The sequence below is a fragment of the Panthera onca genome, chromosome B3 (assembly GCF_046562875.1).
Source record: "Panthera onca isolate mPanOnc1 chromosome B3, mPanOnc1 haplotype 2, whole genome shotgun sequence".
Taxonomy (NCBI): domain Eukaryota; kingdom Metazoa; phylum Chordata; class Mammalia; order Carnivora; family Felidae; genus Panthera; species Panthera onca.
In genome coordinates this window covers 461855-481646 of record NC_138344.1, presented here as the reverse complement: position 1 = coordinate 481646, position 19792 = coordinate 461855, and the positions used below count along the sequence as shown (strand labels likewise).

Here is a 19792-nt window from a genome sequence, read left to right as displayed (position 1 = left end):
CAGGTGCCTTTAAAATCCTCGGGGACATCCATGACCCCCTCCTTCCCTACCCGTACTCACCCCTCAGCACAGCCTGCTCCAGCCAGAGCCCCTACCTGTAGCACTGTATCCCCATCACTCTGGGATCACTGTGGTGTATCTGTCAGGAAATGACCAGGGCAGGGCACTCACCACCGGACTCAGTTTTGCCGTGGATCTGAGTCAGCTCCGGTGGCGAGCGGCAGATGAGCGGAGCTTTGCTGTTGGAGCGGGGCGGCTGAGGCGACGCGAGAAGTCTCAGGCTGAATTCTGCGCCGTGGACCGTCACCTATTAGCAAGGAGGTCCTCAGCGGCTACGTAACCTGCTCGGTGAGCACAGTGGACTGCATACCTGTCCTTTTAGGTGTCATAACAGGCGCTGACTCAGTCCAAAGCGGAAGCAACAGTATTCAAGGACCAGGATCCACACAACCTTCGACTCGGGATCAGGTCACCGTGTCCTCGCTCAGCAGCCTGACCCCGAGGCCACATGGTCCTTTAAGACCAGAGCCCATGGAGTCTCGCGCTCTGTCCGTGGGAGAGGAGAGGCCCGTGGGCGGCACCTAACACACTTGGGGCACCGCTGTCTGAGCCAGGCCAGGCACTTTGCCCATCCATTTTGCTAGTGAGAGGATCCTCCACTGCTGGGATGGCTTCACACCGCAGAGGCACTGGAGGACGAGCCTCTGGAGTGTGGGCTTCTGGGGAAAGTCTGCTCGCCTCCGGGCAGCTGCCCTCCAAGCACGGTCGCCGGGATCTTGACAGAAGGTCTGTGAGGTCGGCATTATTATTTCCACAATGTAAAATATCGTTCGCTGTTTTCACTCTCATCTTCTCACAAGTGCACGGTGGAATTCTCCAGAAGTTTCATGCACGGTGCTGCAGCAGGCTGAACGAAGCAGCAGACACGAGAATCCAGCGGCCTTCCGCTAAATTAAGCCAGGCTTTAAAGACATTTGCCAACATGTGAAACAACGCCACTCTTCTCACTAAATGTTTACGTCTTTAAAGATATTATTTTCCGTAGAAATATGTGCACTAAGCTAGCACATGGCGGGTTTATTGTTATAATTGTTTAAAACATATGTTTAAAATAGCTATTGGGGGTCATGTGCAGCTTTAACTTCTAATACGATAAATATTAATAATCTGTATTACCAAAGTTTGGGTCCTCAAATTTTAAGAATGAGAAATAGTCTTGAGACCAAAATGTCTGAGCATCATTACTGTATGGTTCAGTGAGCCTTTTCTGTTTGGGCCAGATGGGAAAGAGTTCAGGCTTTGCTGGCCCCACAGCCACGGCCTCTGGTACATCTACTCCCCTCTACTGTGGATGCGGCCACCAAACACACGGGCTTGGCGGTGTTCCAGCAAGACATTACTTAGCGACACTGCGACTCCAATTTATATAATTGAAGTCTCACAAAGTGTTACCGATTTTTATGAACTTGTTGATTTTATACACTTTTAAAAGTGTAAGTGTGAAAGCAATTCCGTAACTCCTTAGCTTAGAGGAGGCCGTGGGCCAGAGCTCACCCGTGGCCTGTAGTTTTCCAGCCCCCGCTTTCCTGACACAGGGCCCCCGAAAGAAACCTTTGCAACTTCGTGAGGGATAGGAGTGTCCTTTGTTCTAATGAGGTGATCCCGGGTGGGCTCCTGGAGGGGTCTGGTCAAAAGAAAAGTCCAGCCATGATCAGAAGTTTCGAATTTCCACCCCCTGCCCATCCTCTGGAGAAGAGAGAGGCTGGAAGCAGAGTTAGTCATTGATCATGCCTACATGATGAAACCTCCGTAAGAGTCGCACACGCCTGAGGTTTGGGGAGCTTCCGGATTGGTGAACACGCCCATGCGCCGGGGGGGGGGGGGGTGACACACACCAAGTCCACAGGGACGGAAGCTCCTGTGCCCGGGACCCTCCCAGACCCCGCCCTCTGTATCTCTGCATCTGGCTGTTCACCTGCACCCTTCGGCGCACCCCTTAATACACCGGTGAAGAGTTTCCCTGAGCTCGGGGGGCCACTCTGGCAAAGGAACCGGACCCAAGGAGGGGAATGCGGGCAGGTCGTGTTGGCAGCTGACTGTCAGAGGCAGGAGGGACTACCTGCACCCAGTGCTGTCATGGGCACAGTATTACAGGACTGAGCCCTTGGTCCTCGGGATGTGACAGCTCCGGAAAGATGGCGTCAGAATCGAGTTACGCGGTAGGACACCCAGCTGGTGCTGCAGAGTTGCCTGTCGTGGGGAAAACCCCCCATCTGGGCCATGGGGGGCGGGAAGCAAGAGCAGACTGCTTAGGGCCTGAGGCACCATGGTCAGAGTGCTGGCTTTTACTCCAAGGGACAGATGTCGCTGGCTGTTCTGAGCAGAGGACGGTGTATTTGTCTCCTGCTTTAACAGGACCCCTAAGGCAGGACACGGACTGTGAGGGGCAGGGGGAAGCAGGGAGACCAGCGTGCATGCTATTGCCCTCGTTCTGCCCAGAGAGGACTCTGGCTTAGACCTGGGAAGGCGGGGAGCATCTGCCTGTAGCTCAACCTCAAAAAACAGAGCTGACCCTCAGGTCTTCTGACCTGGGCACCTGGGAGACTGGAGCTGCATTTCACGGAGAGGAAGGCTGAGTGAGGGAGCTGGTTCCCGCTCGTCATCGCTCACACGTAGAAAGAGGTGACGGAGCACAGAAGACACGTTCAGTTTCGATGTATTTTTTCTGACTATTGAACTGTAAAGAATTACCAAGATGCCGAAGAGTCTTCCCAATGGTCACCTCTGAGGGCGGTGCAGCGCTCCACTCGATTCTTTACCCTAAATCACAACCATTCCCTCGTTAATCATGAAGACTGCTTTTCTTTCAATTAACAATATTATAGACAACCCTATAATGAGTATCTTTGTGCCGATGGATCTGTCTTTGTGGGGTTTTTCGAGGGACTGATTCTCAGGAATGGATTTACGTACGAGGTGAAAGAGTGAAGACACAGAAGTCTTGAGACACACTGAACTGTTTCCAGAAAGGTGGTGGCAGTACAGTATTTGGGAGCCAGCCAGAACTCAGAGTGTAGCCGTTTCACCACCAATTAGACCGTAGAGGACATGAGCATTTTATCCATACTTTCTAATAAAAGGGCCAAAGAAGTTTCTAACTTTTAAAAATTTTGCATGTACTTGATTATGGTTAAGGCTGGTTAAAAGTTTCTTGGTTTCTTTGGCTGTGAAAGGATTGTTCGGGTCCCTTGCCCATTTATTTACTAAAGTTCTAATATTTAGGAAAATAAATTAGGGAAACTCTACTGAAAAACATTTGTGTTCCTTTTGTAAAAAAGCAAAAAGAAGCATTTAGCATGTGAATAAATATAATGTATTTTGCTGATTTATTAATTTAAAGGTCACCACCTTGATTAAAACCATTTTGTAGAGTACAGCACCCCTGGACGGGGTAGTGCTGTAGTCACAAACAAGGACACACCTTCCAGATCCTTCTCCTGAGTGGCAAGCATACCTTGGTCCCAACATGCCTTGCTGATGGCACGTCTGGGCGCTCCCAAATGCCAGCACAGGACAAAGGGGCTTGTCCAGGGGACACTGGCCTGCATGTTGGAGGAATGCCAGAACGTCTATGAGCAGTTCTGGAACCTGTGGCCCATCGAGGGAGGGGCTCCCAGATGACGTCTCTCCAGCTGCTCGGGAAGCAGGGAGCACCTTGCCATGGGGGCTGCACCGGGCGACCTCTGAGGGCTGTTTCAGTCTGAGAACCTAAGCTTGTGAGGATTCAACGCTTTCCTGCCTCCAAGTCTTTGCTGGCACCGGTCCGTTCGGACCCCATCTCAGGCTGCTGACATCTTACCTCCTCAAGGACTGCTTTAAACACCATCTCCAGGACGGGATCTTCCCCAGCCAGCCCCACCCGGTCCAAACCCCTTCAAGCACCTGTCACTGAATTTCTGTGTTTCTCCCTCACTAGACTTGGAGGGTAGGCCTGGGCGTATTCATTACTCGTCCTCACCCAGCACCTGATAGGACTTCTCTTGGGAAGCCGTTGTTGAACTGCATGGCCCCTCACAGAAACTTAGCAGTTAGGAGAACTGTCTCAGTAATCAGGCGTCCCAGTGTAATGCCGCCATCACTGCTACTCGCTGTGCCTCGGTTTCCTCATGGGGTTGATGTGAAGATTGGATATGGACTGGAGAAAGTCCTTCAATCTTTGTCTCAAAGTCACTGAGCAGCTGGATGTGCTGTTTTCTGTTCCAGAAGCAAAGCCATGAGAGATCCTCTCTGGGCTTGAGGAAGATCTTCTCAAAGACACGTAGCAGGAGAGAATGCCATAAGGTCCCCAGGAGCGGGGAGGTGGGAACCAAGTGTTGGCGCTGGGGTGGGGGATGGGGGTCCTGAGTAGGGAGAGGGATAGGTGGGCAGGTAGTGGGTGCTTCCCAAAGGAACCAACATCCGAGCTGTCTTAACAAGTGGCTGGAATTTCAGCAGGTGGAAACGGGGGCAAAAGGGCAGTCGGACAGTCAGAATGACATGAGCATGGGGCAAGTAAACCATGGGAAGCATTTGGGGGCTGGCCAGCAGTCCTACTTGGCTGGTGCTCCAGGACAGTGGGGCTGGAAGGAGTGGCGGGACACTATGGCTGAAAATAGCGGTGAGTGGTGACTGCGAGGGGGAGCCAGGGGTTGGGGAGCCAGGCTGGTCCCTGGATGCAGCTGTGCTTGAGGGCGGACTGTGGGGAGGAAGGGTGGTCAGGTCGCACCTGAGCGGGGGGGGGGGGGGGGGGGGGGGGGGGGGGCAGGGCAGGGTGGGGATGGAGGCGAGGGTCTGTGAACTCTTCAGGGCAGGACTGCCAGGTCAGAGGACAGGAAGGGCCGGCGGGAGGTTGGCGAAATCCCTCTGCCCTGACCAGGCCACAGACGTAGCTGCAGATTATTTTATCCCCGAGGCCTTTGGCGTCATTCCCGCCCCCCGCCCCGATTCATCACCTCTCTGGGCGCGGGGGCGGCTCCCCTCCGGACTGAGCCCTGGCAGGGCAGGGAGGGGAGGTCTCGTGTAAGTGACCCCGGCCGCGGCCCCCCGCAAAGTGAGGCGAGGGCGGCCAAGAGGGGCCGGTTCCGGCATGATGGGCTGGAGCCGGGTCCCCGGGTTCGCCTCGCGGACCTCCTGGCGCCGCCGCTTCCCGGCGCGTCCCCGCGAGGCCCGAAGCGCGCGGGCGGGCTGAGCGCAGGCCCGCAACACCCGCGCGTTGGACAGGACCGCGGCGGCGGCCGTGCAACCGTCTGCGCTCACTACAGACCATCGGACCCCCGGATCCGTGGGTTACGCGTCGATGAAGCCGGCACACAATAAGCATTTGTGGAACGAGTGAGCCGTCCCATCTACCTGCGCGAGACTGCAAACTCCGCGAGAGAAGCCGTAGCCTGAGCCTGCGAGTCTCGGGGAGGCGCGGGCGCCCGCAGCAGGGAGCCCACCCCCCACCAGACCCGGACGCCGGCAGTCGGAGGCGCAGAGCTCCAACGGATTCCGACGCCGGCGGCCGCGAGGAGAGGGTGGGGCCTTCCTGGAGACGCGCGTTGGGTGGCTTCCGGGTCGCCCCTCCGCGCGTCACTGCGAGGTCAGCCAGGCGATTGGCCAGCGGAGCCGGCAGGGGGCGGGACGGGGACCGGGGGGGGGCGTGGTCACTCGGGGGCGGGGCCCCGGGCCGTATTGCGCGGTTGCGCACTGCTGCCGCTGCTGTCGTCGCGGCGCGAGGAGGGTCGCGATGGCTGGTCCCGCGTGGATCTCCAAGGTGAGCGCCGGGCGGGCCGGTGTGCGGCGGCGGGCGGCGGGCCGGGCGGGAACGGTGCGGGCGCCGGGGCCTCGGCCGGCGTGGACGGTGCGGGCAGCCTTGAGCCCGGACGGTCGCACCTGAGGCGGGGCCGGCCAAGGTCACGGCTGGGCCCGGGTGCCCCCGCGAGCGCCGCGCCGGGGCCGGGCTGGGCCTGGCATCGAGCCCGGGGAGGCTCGAGCGCGGCCGGCGGGGCCGGGGTGTGGGCGCGGGGCTCGCGGGAGCATGCGGTGCTCCCTTCGGAGGGCGCGGGGCCCCTGCACGCGGGAGTCCCCGTCCGAGCCCCCCGCCGCTGATGTTGGGGAGAAAGCCGCGACCTCGAGAGCTGTGGTGCCCTTGGCAGCTCGGGGCCGGAGCCGGAGCCGGGAGGGGCTTCAGGGGCTCCCCGCAGTTCCCCGGTTCCCCGGCGGAGCCAGCCTGCGTCTGCGGATGCTGCCGCTCAAGGTCACGCGGGAGTCGGTGTCGGAGCTGCGGGCGGCCCCAGGGGCCTCGCTGCCTCGTTCCCCGCCGCCTACACCAGAGTCTTAGGTTCGAATTCGGGCCGTGCTGCTGATTGGCTGTATGACCTTGAGCAGATGACTTAACGCCCCTGGTCGTGTGTGCACCCATCTGTGAAACACCTATGCTTGCTCCCCGAGTTGTGGAGGTTAAATGGTGTGAAAGCAGCAGCACACAGATCTGAAGCTTTCAGCTTGCCCTCGCGAGCAGACGGCGGATCTGCTTGGTTAGCCTCTTCAGACCTGGGCTTGTGTGTGACGGTGACTGTTAGGCCACACTTGCTCCAGAAGGTGGAGTGGCTTTCGTGCCCCTGTCGCCCCACTTACCACCTGATTCCTGTTTGGTGGGTTCACCACGCCTTCAGACGGTGGACTGAGCAGCCCACCTGGTGAGGGATGTGCGGTAAGTGCGCTTTGCCCAGAGTGTGGGGCCCAGCGTGAAAGAAGATGTCCCCCTCTGACGTCGACTGGCTGTGAGGCCTTTGACCTCTGTGCGGCCCGGTTCTTCCCTTGGGGGTTGGACCGACGCCCCGGGACGTGGGAGACGCTGAGCTAGTGGCGGCTTCAATCAGAGCAGTTCCTTTATTGGGGTTCCATTGAAGGCTTTATTTGAAAAAAGTGATTTCAACTTAAATTGTTTTTTTTTTTCCTAAAAAAGCCTCGATTTAGAGAAAATACTAGGTTTCTAAAGACCTTTCTGGTTCTAACATGCTCTGATTACAACAAGCCAGTTCCCTGCAGCAGACACTTACTGAGAGAGTACCAGCCGTGCGCCCCGCACTGTATTTGTGTGTCTGAGTTGGGCAGGAAGGTGACAGGAGGTGAGGGGCTGTGACAGGAGAAGGACCGGAGGTCCCGGCCTCAGGCTCCTTATCTGCAAAGGGCCACTGACACCTCTCTCTCCAGGTTCTGTAGAAACTAACATATATGCACGTAGATTGTAAAGTACAAGCCAGCTCGAAAACATGCTCGAAACGTGCTCGAAAAACATCTTGCTTAGAGTTCTGGGTCATTTTAATGACTTGGACGAATCCTGCCTTATTCTAAGATCACATAGGACAGGTGACAGACGCCGACCGGACTGGTTGCAAGTATTAGAGGCGTTTGCGGGGTGAGAACTTGGCCGACAGAGAGGTGATTGAAGCAGGCTTTTGTTTTTCCAAAAAATATTCATTGAGCACCTACTGTGAGCCCCCAGCTGCCCTGGGCCCTGGGAATCCCAAGGTGCTTGTGGATTCACATCTGAAACTGGGTCTTGGTCACGGAGACGGGGCCTGTTCCGGATGGATGTCCTTCCCCTCTTTCTGGGGTGGGGAGGGGTGGGGAGGGGAAGCACTCGGGCAGATCTGTCTTCCAGCAGCCATCTGTCCGCGGGTGAATCATGTTCCAGGATTAACGTTTTTGCCAGTGGTTTTGGCATCGAGTGCTCTTTGGATCTGGCCCCATCTTGTATTTTCAGAGCAGGCAGATGACCGTGGACGCCGGGTGGGAGAATACCGCTCGTTCATACCTTCTTGGCTGTTGGTTGGCATCTCGTTAGTAGATGCCAGTATCACAGCAAAGGTTCGGGCCTCCTGGGAAGTGACCCCAAAAGGAAACACTAAGACAGGACGTAACAGATGTGTCTTCACTTATGTATCCAGCGTGAAAAAAAGTTACCTCGAAAACTTCTAACGGCTTTTGGTAGCTTTGGTTGATGTACTCAATTTCTTTGATTGTATTCTGTTTATGCTAACGTAGTAGGACTTTGTCCCAGTGTTCAGTGACTGAGTTATTAAAGCTCAAAATGACCTTTTAAAGTTTCTGTTCCTGGGGCGCCTGGGTGGCTCAGTCGGTTAAGCGTCCGACTTCGGCTCAGGTCATGATCTCGCGGTCTGTGAGTTCAAGCCCCGCGTCAGGCTCTGTGCTGACAGCTCAGAGCCTGGAGCCTGTTTCGGATTTTGTGTCTCCCTCTCTCTATGCCCCTCCCCTGTTCACGCTCTGTCTCTCTCTGTCTCAAAAATAAATAAATGTTAAAAAAAAAAAAATTAAAAAAAAAAGTTTCTGTTCCTGGTGTCTAATAGTGTTAAGTGGAAAACAGTACACCAGTGGTACCATCTTGGGCTAGTGGCGTTGGTAGGTGACTTTTCTTTTTTTGTGTCCCTTTCCCGGCAATTAACAGTAATGACCATGTTACCTGTGTTGTGAGAAAAAATAAGTAACTTATTTAAAAGCTTCATTCTGTATGACCCAAGTATCAAGTCAACTTTGTTAGATTTTTTGTTATTATAAAGAGTAAATACTAAATATTCCTGGGAGAAGAATAGGCATAATGTGTAATTAAAGGAGCACTGGACTGGGAGTCAGGAGACCTGAATTCTGGTCTCTGGTCACTCTGTGGCCTTAGGCAAATCCTGACCCTTTAGACACCAATGTCTCCACCTGTGTGATGAGTGTCTGGGCTCTGGAGTTTTTAAGGACTCCTCCAGCTCTAAAATTAGTGATACGATTATGTGGTACCCCCACCTTGAAGCAGTAGTCGAGAATGTTGACATAAAACCTTCCAGATCATCTGAGAAAAATGCAGTGTTTGAGTTAAAAAGGTATATGGTCTCAGTCCACCTTGAACACTTTTTGACAACTCATATGCATCAAATCCACGTTGAAAGTATTCAGTACTTAAATTTTCAAAGCGAAGGTAAACTGAACAGTTAGCTTTTCAGATCGGAGGTAGCTTGTCACATTGAGCTAATACATGAGAAAACTACTCCTCAGAAGTTCCTGAATACGTGCGTGCAAACTTGTAACATTGTCAGCCCTCGGAAATGGCCTGGGCTGTGCCTCTCGCTTCGAGTGGTTTAGTTCTGTGAGTGACGTTTCTTTGTTGATGTTGGCGTAGGTCTCTCGGCTGCTGGGGGCGCTGCACAACCAGAAACAGGTGACCCGAGGGTTCGCTGGTGGTGTGAGTACGATTACATCTTTCGTTTTTTCCTTTTAGAAGTTTCTCAAGAAAGATGCTCTAACATGTTTATCATACAGTCTCTTGTCTCTGTTTACTTCAAATTAAGGAAAATTTGCCATACGTCTCCCGGATATTTAAATCACTGGCTCGCACGCACGAATGCATCAGGTCACTTGCACATTTAAAAGAATGACATCACAGCTGGCTTCGTAAGCCTGTCACGTTAGTATCTTAAAGGAGTCTTGTTAAAAATTGAAATGGCCCTTGAACCTGTTACTTTATTTCACAGTCTCATTTTTGTAAGACAGGTTTTTTTCCAAAACTAGTGCAAGTTGAGAGAAAATTGTTGAGAAGCTTCAAAACCTGCTTTGCATCTTTATTTTGTGGGCTTCCCTGAACACGGTAGATGGCCCACTAACGAGGAGCAGCTCACACATCTGTGAGCCCCGTGGGCTCACGCTCCCCTCCTCGGCCTTCAGAGAGGATCGTGTTAGTGGATCATCTATTTCTCATTAAACCTGCCGCTTTTAGAATCCCCGGCGTTAGAACTCGGCGCTTTAAAGGCTGATACCACGTTTTTAGAGCCTTCTAAGACTGTGGGTCAGTGAGTTCCTATTTGGTTTTATTTTACCCCTTGCTACAGAATCTGATTTGGATTTCACAATTCCTGTACTCCCATATCACGTCTTGCTCTGTGAGGGTTCATTAGGTCCTCGTACCTTTTCGCTCCGGTCGCTCTCTGGTCCGTGGAAGAGACGCAGATTTCTTCTGGTGGCCTGGTGACACTTACTATTACATGTTGGGAGAACAGGAACAAGAAGCCAGAAGGTTCTTTTGGCTCTGCGTGTGCAAAAGACACAGAATGAGGCTTGCACTCCTAGCTCACGGACAGCCAAGCTGGCATTTCAAACGTTTTCTGAAAGCTAGTGAGAAGATCATTGCTCTCTGCTATTATTTATTTTCAGGCCGTCCACGTGTAAAAAATATTAGCCTGGTGGGGAGGGGTTTATATTTGAAAGAAACAAGAAGAGGAACTAAGTTTTTAGAAGATTTCTTCAGTAACACAGAAAAATTGAGAAACGGTCCACGCGCTCAGTGAGTTGCGGTGGGAGGCAAAAGAGCAGGGAAACTCGAATCAGTGATTTGAAACAAGGTGGCACAGACGACTAGACCTGGAACAGACCGGGGACCGTCGCCCGGGCCAGACCCCCAGGCAAGAGAAAGGCCCCGCCTAATGACATGTAGGGTCTCCAAACAGGGAGAGAGGGTCTGAATATTACCTTAACTCGTTGAAATCCTGTCATCATTTCCCTTTACGCGTTTTTGTTTCTGTGTTTGAAATGCTGGCTTGACTGTTTGAAGCCTTTGAAATAAACCATTGGTGTCACATTATAGACACTCGTGTCCCTCTGCGTCTAACTCAGACTTTGCCGGTATGAGCACGTGTGCTGTTCTTACAGGTGACAGACAAGCGCTGAGCTCAGTTAGGTGACATTTGTCCTCGAGGAGCCGGCTTCACAGAGGAGCTCAGAGAAGCGGGGATCCCCTTGTGACTGGAAGTCTGATTTTCTCTGAGTTCCGAAACAGACCCCAGCAGTGTTCTGGAAATGTGTCTGAAGTGTTTTTAAGACTGAGCAAACTGTGTGAGAAACCTAACTTTCCAGGATCCCAGTGGAGAGGAGAGCGGTTGCCTTCCTGAGAAACTCTCTGAATTTCAGCGAGAGAACATGGTTGAAATTTTTGTTCTCTCTGCTTTCACAGACTTGAATTAATTGGGCTCTTTGTAGCTTGTCTGGAAAAAAAAATACGAATTAGGAGGTCTACTCTGTGATTTATTTTTGTTTTCTCTAGAGCATCACCTCAGTTTTTTTAAAGCCTCCGAACTCAGGTAAAGAGTAGAATTGAGTCTCTTGACTCTTGCCTCCGTTCCGGTGAGCTCTTGGGAGGCACCCCTATTTTCTTGAGGGCCTTTGGGTCTTCTTGAGACACCCCCCCGGCCCCCGTAAGCCGATTTCTTTGTCGGGGATACTCTTTTCCAGACCGCCAAAAATTGATTCTTCCTGTCTTCTCTGGCGGTCTCTTCCACTCAGGTTCAGACGGTAACTTTAATTCCCGGGGATGGCATCGGCCCAGAGATCTCGGCGGCCGTTATGAAGATTTTTGATGCTGCCAAGGTAAGCGCGCTTGAAAACGACCTTTGCTAATGCTCGCAGAAAACTTGTCTTAGCCGGCCGGAGTCCGTGGCCTCGGGATCAGCCGTCCCATCTGGCGACGCGGGAAGGCGTGCGGCCATCGCCACAACACCGACGTCAGCAGCATTCGTGCTGGGGACGGCAAGCCCGTGCGCCGGCTCCGCCGTCCGCCAAGAGGCCGGTGTCGAGCGGCCGTGCGCGTGGGTCCCTGAGCCCTGCCAGGTCACCTGTCTCCTCAGTATGTGCCCTCCCGCCGAGAAGAATAGAACCAATTTTGCAAAACACTGTGTAGGAGATTTTCAGAGATGAAAACAAATTTCTGATGTGGTGTCACCATCCAGCATGAGGTGTGATTATTCTAGCAGCCCAGCCTTCCGCACAGGTAGATATTTTAAAATGCTTTCGTTCGGGGGTAGGGGACGTTGGGCTTTATTTGACACGATGCTCAGTTAGGGCAGTTACAGCTGCCAGGTGCCGTCACGTGCAGGGGGAGGACGGGGGCAGGTCTGAACCGTCCATACCCTGCTCCCCGAAGCACGCCCCCCACAGAGGAGATGGAGCTCGCCTGGTGGCGGAGTCCCCAAGGAACTGCACAGTTCCCCCATTTGCTGTGTGTGGTCCAAGCCAGTGGCGAGGCGCACACGAGCCCAGGGCCGTGTCTAACTTTAGAGCACCGTCACCACCCAAAAGAAACCCTGGGCTCATTAGCAGTCACTGCCCTCCCCCACCGTCCGCCCCCTCCCCTCCCACGGCCGGCCCCAGGAGGCTACCCGGCTACTTTCTGTCCCTACATGTACCTCTTCTGGACATTTCGCAGGAATAGAATCTCATGCCGTCTTCTGTTGGCTTCCTTCACTCAGCACAAGGACCGCTAGGTTCGTCCGTGTGTCGGGACCGTGTCGTGTTTCCGTGGACCATGTTTCTCGGCTCCTTGCGATATTCTAATTTTAGCCGCGTTAAGAGTAGTGAAAACACATAAGTGGGCAGGTGTCAGTGAGGTGTGGACCGGACAGGGCAGCGCGGAGAATGACCTCTCTTTCCGCGTGTCAGGAACTTTCCGGACCTTTATTGTACGTTTCCACCGGCTGCACCGGCAGGTGAAGCAGTTTGTAACCAGTGTCGTGTGAGTCCCACTCTGCAGCTTCCTGTGCTCTGTGCCGCCTCTAGGCGCCCATTCAGTGGGAGGAGCGGAATGTCACCGCCATCCAGGGACCCGGAGGAAAGTGGATGATCCCTCCAGAAGCCAAAGAGTCCATGGATAAGAACAAGATGGGCTTGAAAGGTACTGGATCCGATGGCGACTGTGGCTTTCTGCTACAGCGGTTACGTTTTTGAAAGTTTGTGCATGTAAGCGATATACGGCCTGACCGTGTTCAAGTGAAGCCACCCTTTTTGAAGCAATTTACTTATTACTTCCTCTTTCAAAAATTTTTTGCCGGAGCACAGCCGACACAACGTGATACTGGTTTCAGGCGCGCGTCGTAGTGACGCCTTCTCCACGTTCTGTTGTCACCACACGAAGCAACTTACAGTGACAGGCCGTGGTTTTCATCCGGGGACGTATTTCTCCCCAGGAAAAACACGAAGGTGTTACTGGCCAGTGCCAAATGGAAGTATGTGTTTATCTGCACCTGGATTTATCTCGTGCACACTTCGCATGTTTTCGGTGCTATTCTAAGTAGCATGCGCTTCAGGTCATGGTTCAAAACACTGGCGTGTGCCAGACGCCCGTTCGGCCCAGGCATTCAGTCCAGACAGATCCAAGTTGCGATCTCTTGTCTGCCACTGACCGCCGGGAGGCCCCGGCAAGTTTCTTTCTCTTGGTTGTGGTTTTCCTGCTCACTTTTAACCGACAGCAAGGGCGATGTCACCTCCCGGGTGGTGGCGAGGGTCACACACTGGAGCCTGGTCCTCCACCAGCGGGCGCACAGCGATGTTCCCGGAAGCTTCCGTGCGGATCTTCCTCCTTCACCGGAGTAGAGGGTAAAGCTAGAGACAGATGCCTTCTCCGGAGTAGCCCGGGGGAGTTAGCGGGTGACCCTTGCTCGTTGTGAAAGTGCCCCTTTGTTCGTGGGCACGCACGTTAGACCGACCGCACGGCTACTTCTCCCCCGAAGGAAGGACCCTAGCTGAGCTGTGACCGAAAAGTAAAACAAAGGAAAACTGGAATTTCCAGTAATCGTGAGGTACTTGTGTTTAGAAGGAAGCAAGTGTGCCCGCTGGCTCGGTTCGTGGAGCGTGCGACTCTTGATCTCAGGGTTGTGGGTCCGGGCCCCGTGTTCCGTGTGGAGATTACTTGGAAGTAAATTCTTAAAAAAAAAAAAAAAAAAAGAACAAAAAGAAGAAACACCCCCGAATGTACCCTCTTGTCATGTGGGTTCTCTTCTTTATCACAGGCCCTTTAAAGACCCCAATAGCAGCTGGTCACCCATCTATGAACTTATTGCTGCGTAAGACCTTTGACCTTTATGCAAACGTGCGGCCGTGTGTGTCCATCGAGGGCTATAAAACCCCTTACACCGACGTAAACATTGTCACCATCCGAGAGAACACAGAAGGAGAATACAGTGGCATTGAGCATGTGGTATGTTCCTTCCACACTTAAATTCTTACTGGGGTTGCTCTCTGTGCTCTTGGGACAGTTGTTCAGACCCCCAGTTGTTGAGAACACCTGGCAGAGACGGCTCACCTTGACCCCCAGGAGGCGAGGGCGGTTGCCTTGGCCCCGCCTTGCCTGGCAGCAGGAGGGGGGGCGGGGGGTGTCCTCTGTTTCAGGTTACAATCCTCAGCTTCACAGGCGGGTCCTGGGGCCCGGGGCCATCTCTGCACCTGTCTTCCTCATCTGTGCAGTGGGCCTTATTCTACCTACCTCGTAGGGCCGGGGTCGTTGTTATTGGCCCCGGCGACACCCCACGTGCGCGACGCGAGCCGTGGCAGCTGGCACTGTGTGAGCACGCCCCCAGTGGTGGTGCCCCCTCGCTGCCAGCGGCCTAGCGCGGCCGTTCCGGTGAGGCAAGACCCCCTCTCCCTCAGATCGTGGATGGGGTTGTGCAGAGTATCAAGCTCATCACCGAGGAGGCCAGCCGGCGCATCGCCGAGTTCGCCTTTGCGTACGCCCGCAACAATCACCGCAGCAACGTCACCGCCGTGCACAAGGCCAACATCATGTGAGTCCGGGGCCGGGCAGAGCCCCGCTCGCTGTGTGCAGGGAGCGGTGACCCGGCTCTCCTTCCTTCTCCCGGTTGTGGAGCAGATTGGGGGGCAGGAGCTCAGGATCCGGGGTATAAGGCGGGCCTGAGAATTGTCAGAGACGCTGGAGACGGGACCCCCAGACGCTGTGGCTGTTCCGCCGAGGCTGCGAGTCACAGGGCAGGGGCGCTGATGTCCAGGCAGAATCGGGAGCGTTTCTGCGGTGACCGAGCGCCCGGGGCTTCCCTCGGCTTCCCCTCACGGGCGAGCCCCTCCCCCACTCCGTTTAAGGCCAGGCGGGTGTGCGCAGAAGCAGTTTCCCCAGGGCGCACGGGGAGGTGTTGAGCATGCATGTACGGTAGTAAAACCAACTAAATGATCCGACGAGTTAGTCTTTTAAAGCAATTGTAACACTTTATTGATACACATTTCTTAATTCTTGCTAGACAAGACTATTAAAAAATAATAGTCTTTATTATGACCAAACTATTTTATATTTGTATCCTTTTGTGCTTCCGGAAACATCCCCAGACATTTTCAGTTTGTGTCTTATTAACTGCCTGAAAAACAATTTTACTGTAATTGAAATCGGACATCTGGGCTTCTGGAACTAATGTTTGTTGACCTTCTTTGATCTGATCCTTTTCTTTCTGCAAGTCTTTCCTTCAACAGTTTTTATTTAATTAAATGCAGGCGGATGTCAGATGGGCTTTTCCTGCAAAAATGCAGGGAAGTTGCTGAAAACTGTAAAGATATTAAGTTTAACGAGATGTACCTTGATACGGTGTGTCTGAACGTAAGTACACCCGCTTCCTTGCCTGCTGCCTCCTGCGGTGCGTCCCGCGCGCGGGCCGTGGCTTTGATCGCTAAACACACCGACGCATTCCTCGCAGATGGTCCAAGACCCGTCCCAGTTTGACGTTCTCGTTATGCCGAATTTGTATGGAGACATCCTCAGGTGAGTCCGACTACACCTTTTCGGCCTGTAGTTTATTTATAAATGTCCTAAAGTAAACGTGGCTTACAGAGTTTCGGTCAGGTGTCATGAACCACAGCGTGTGTTATACGGGTCCTCGTGACTCAGGCGGCCGTGTCAGCGATTACACATTGGGTGGGTCATTCGTTTCTTTGCCAAATCGGCTCTGGGCTGTTGTTCCCTAATGATTAGTCCCCTTTCCCGTTTTGAGATGTTTTATCGGTTGAGTGATTTCAGTGTGTTGTCATGTATAGCCACCTAGTGAGTGGTCATTTGCTCAGAATTTTTGTGACACTTGACACAATTTCAGACTTACAGAAAGGTTGCCGGAAGGTACAGGGACTTCCTGTGTGCCGGCACCCACAGCCCCCAGGTGCTGACGGTTGACCACACCGACGTTATCGTTCCCCGGCTGCCCTCGCTGCCCGCCCCCCCCACAAAGTTGGCCATCAGTCCTATGTTTCTTTTTTTTTTTTAATTTTTTTTTTTTTCCAACTTTTTTTTTATTTATTTTTGGGACAGAGAGAGACAGAGCATGAACCGGGGAGGGGCAGAGAGAGAGGGAGACACAGAATCGGAAACAGGCTCCAGGCTCCGAGCCATCAGCCCAGAGCCCGACGCGGGGCTCGAACTCACGGACCGCGAGATCGTGACCTGGCTGAAGTCGGACGCTTAACCGACTGCGCCACCCAGGCGCCCCCAGCCCTACGTTTCTAGCTCCTTCACTTGGGCCTTAGGAGTTTCAACACATTTCTCACAGAAGTGCTAAACCTAGAGGGACAACAACTAACTTTTGACTAAAAGTCATTGCTGAGTTCTTTTATCCCATTATATCATTTAATCCTGACAATTCCATAGAATAGATTTTGCCTCCATTTATAAATAAGGCAGCCGAGGCTCAGAGAACCTTAAGTAACTAGCTGGAAGTTTCGGGAAGCCTCGATTTAGACCCCCAAAGCGTCCAGCCCCAACGACTGGGCGCCCCTCCAAGTGGGTCCTGCAGGAGGGGCTGGAGGTACAGCAGCGGTGGTCTGTCTTTGAAAAATACCACGTTTGTTTCCCCCTGAGTCTCGCTCGTGATGTGAGTGCAGCATTTGGTGGAAGAGGGTAAGCAGGAGAAAGGGCCTTTTGGTTGGCGTCGTGCGCATAAGCTTGTTTCTTTGCGTACGTACTTCTCCGTTTGGACGCATGGACGTCACCGTGGGCGGGACCACCACAGCCGTCATCGTATTGGTGCTCGGGTCACCCCACCCTGGCCGCTGCGGGTCCCTGTGAGCTGTGGCCTCTGGACGCGGCCCACCATTTGCTTTCCGGCGCAGCAGGATGCCGCGGGCTTATCCTGGACCTTCTCACTGCGGTCCGGGATTGGCCATTTCTCCGAGGAACCCCGTGCCCTTTGGTGGAGGGTGGTAGTTAAAAACCAAAGTCCGGGTGCTGGGTGAGAAGCTTCACTTTTCAGAACACCCTCAAAATGCTTTTCCGCCCCCAGTGACCTGTGCGCGGGATTGATTGGCGGTCTTGGCGTGACACCAAGTGGCAACATTGGAGCCAACGGGGTCGCCATCTTCGAGTCGGTAAGACCCTGGTGAGGCCTGAGGCGGGACTCACCCGAACAGCCCGGGAGCCCCTGGCGGGTTGGCCGTGTAGATAGGTTCCAAGTGCTGGGTTTTCCCTGGTGTCGAAAGAAACCGATGCTTTGTGTAGGTTTGTCATGTGAGCCTGGTTTATTCATTCACTTCCCTCTTTATTTTGTGTCCGTGTTATTTATTGGGCGTCCTCCCTCAGAGCATCTTCCCGAAAGTTGGGCATGGTGGTTAGTCCCTACGTTTGCACTTTCTCCCCCTTACTTTGGCTCTTTCTTTTTCTGACACTTGCCTTCTCAGACCCGCGTCTGCTGAAGGGCACGGTGGCCATTCAGCGATGCCCCTCGTCGGTGAGGAAAGGTGGCCGGGCCCCGCGTCCCCAGGGGAGTGCTGTCTGCGGGGGCCCCCCCCTGACTCTGCTTCCATTCCCATGGGCAGGTTCACGGCACCGCCCCGGACATCGCGGGCAAGGACATGGCCAACCCCACGGCCCTCCTGCTCAGCGCCGTGATGATGCTGCGCCACATGGGACTCTCCGACCACGCCGCCAGGGTCGAGGCTGCGTGTTTTGCCACAATTAAGGATGGGAAGGTATCGGCGGTCGCCCGTGCTTGGGCCGTGTCAGACGCGTCCCCCGGCGTTGCGTCCGCTGCCTGTGCGTTTTCCGTGGGGGGAGCCGCGTGTCAGGTCGGGGAAGGGTCGGGGAGTGCTGACGCGGAGACGCCCGGGCAGAAGAGCCGTGGCCTGGGAGCCACCCACGGTCAGTTAGGCCTCGGGTCCCGTGGTCAGTGTACGATCTGGGTCAAGTCGGCTCATTTTTCTAGACAGCGTTTCCTCCCCAACGGAACCAAGTGTTTTCCCACGTGCTCTGTTGGGATAGAGGGGACGTTTTGGAAAGCCTCCCTGCCTCCTCTTGTCGAGACCCTGTTGTGTCCTCCTCAGGGCGCCCTGAGCGCTGAGCTGGGCCTTGGTCCTCCGGGGTGGGGGCCTCCCTCTCCAGCGGGAGCCAGATTGGCTGGGCCCACGTCTCCCTGGGGGCTCTCCGAAAAGCGTCCTGCCTTTGTTTCGGGTGTGGATCCATTCTTATCTTGGCCGTTCTTTTCTCAGAGCTTAACGAAAGATCTAGGAGGCAACGCCAAGTGCTCAGACTTCACGGAGGAAATCTGCCGTCGAGTTCGAGATTTGGATTGAAGCTCCTGCGCGTGGAGCCCGCGTCCGTCACGCGCACCACGTCACGCACGCGTGCGGTTTGCTTCTTTCCCGACGGTACATTTCTAGATCCGGCCTTTTCTCAACCAGATCTCCGTGGAGGGTGCGGGGACGCGCTAGGCCTGCTCCCCGAGGACTTTTCCTGAGGGCCCGTTTTATCGATGACGTGTCTGTCCGGTGCGCGTCTTCTGTAAGCTCTCAGTGGGCTGTATCATTGGCCACGTTAATCATTTTACACTTCAGTTAAAACGGTTTTTCCTCAGCTGTAAATACGATACAGGATTAATAAGAGAAAACATCTAACTTTTTAAAGAAAACCCTGTTTTCCTTGGTTTATGAAAAACATAATAGGAATAAGTTGGCATATTGGCAGGATAGCACAAGAGGACATTCTCATAAAGCTACGCGGCCACAGGAGAGGGTTCCGGGAAGTTCAGGCCACCACCCACCAGTGAATGCGGCATATCTCTTAGTGCTGTGGGAAGTAGACACGTAGGTACATTCTCACGTGAATTAGTATGAATAAAGAGCTCAAATCCAAGAAATCCATACGAGATGTAGACGTAGGTAGAGTGTGGGATAGCAAGACGCACGTGCGTCTGTGTGGATGATTCGGTTTATCCAGATGTACCCTTCTTGGCGGGAGCTTTAATGGCGCGGAGGGGATTTCCTTTCACTGGATGTGCGAGGCGCTGAGTCGGCCACGGGAGCCTGTGGCGTGAGCCTCGCTCGGCCCAGAGCGACCTGAAGGCCTGACCACGAATATTTCGGCCCCCAGTTAACTGGGGCCGCTGGCCGTTACTTTCCTATCTCAGTGGCTGCCCCTCCCCTTCCCCAAAGCACCGAATCAGTGCCACCCACCCCAGCGCTGGTGAGAGAGGAGCCCGCAGTGGGGGTTGGGCGCAGCTGTGACCCTGCCCTCCCTCCCCCCCCCCCCCCGCCGAGCACGTTGTCCTTTACGGCAGACACGCAGTCGCTATTTTCATGAACAGACTGCCCTTCGTGTGGCACTGCAGGCCCGGGGGCTTCGCAGAGAGCACCCAGATCACAGGGGTTTCTTAGCAAATCTCACCGACTGGGTGCTTTTTTAGGCTTGTAACCAGACCCGAGCCTTAGGTGTCTTTTACTTTGTTTAAGCCGCAGCTTCCTCTTTTCTGTTGCATTGTGCTAATTACCAGTGACCCTCGGGTTCGCCCTAATAAAGAATTCCAGAACTGCCTGGAGTGTACCCTTTCTCCACCTGTTTCCTGGCGATACGCCAGAGGCCATTTCGGCTCCAGGCATTTGGGGTGAAGGGCTGGGATGGCGGTGACACTCCGGCACAAGCCGGTGCGTTCTCACAAAGCCCCCCCGGGTGCCGTCCTGCCCGATG

The 19792-nt window shown here is 54.1% G+C and overlaps 1 protein-coding gene and 1 long non-coding RNA gene across 4 annotated transcripts; one reads left to right on the top strand and one right to left on the bottom strand.

The window, feature by feature from the left end:
- Nucleotides 1–3372: 3372 nt before the first annotated feature.
- LOC144616753 (uncharacterized) lies at nt 3373–5659 on the bottom strand. The gene is made up of 2 exons (XR_013556499.1): nt 4992–5659; nt 3373–4304 (listed from the first exon to the last, which is right to left on the bottom strand). It is a non-coding gene; the product is annotated as an uncharacterized LOC144616753 (long non-coding RNA).
- A 30-nt stretch (nt 5660–5689) lies between these two features.
- IDH3A (isocitrate dehydrogenase (NAD(+)) 3 catalytic subunit alpha) lies at nt 5690–19638 on the top strand. 3 transcript variants are annotated; one of them, XM_060617477.3, is made up of 11 exons: nt 5690–5794; nt 9209–9247; nt 11362–11445; nt 12631–12745; nt 13860–14047; nt 14497–14630; nt 15346–15448; nt 15546–15610; nt 17118–17202; nt 17650–17802; nt 18319–19638. In XM_060617477.3, the coding sequence occupies exons 1-11, from the start codon at nt 5768–5770 to the stop codon at nt 18400–18402; spliced, it is 1077 nt and encodes a 358-aa protein (XP_060473460.1). In that variant the 5' UTR covers nt 5690–5767; the 3' UTR covers nt 18403–19638. The 3 variants fall into 3 exon arrangements, with proteins under 3 accessions (XP_060473460.1, XP_060473459.1, XP_060473461.1); XM_060617476.3 differs by having other exon boundaries at nt 5691–5794; nt 9209–9271; XM_060617478.3 differs by lacking the exons at nt 5690–5794; nt 9209–9247 and adding an exon at nt 9300–10830.
- The last annotated feature ends 154 nt before the right edge of the window (nt 19639–19792 follow it).

Coding starts and splice junctions, on each gene's coding strand:
- IDH3A (XM_060617476.3), top strand. CDS start 5,768: ATGGCTGGTCCCGCGTGGATCTCCAAG. Junction 11,446..12,630: donor AGATTTTTGATGCTGCCAAG/GTAAGCGCGCTT, acceptor TGCCGCCTCTAG/GCGCCCATTCAGTGGGAGGA. Junction 14,048..14,496: donor ACAGTGGCATTGAGCATGTG/GTATGTTCCTTC, acceptor CCTCTCCCTCAG/ATCGTGGATGGGGTTGTGCA.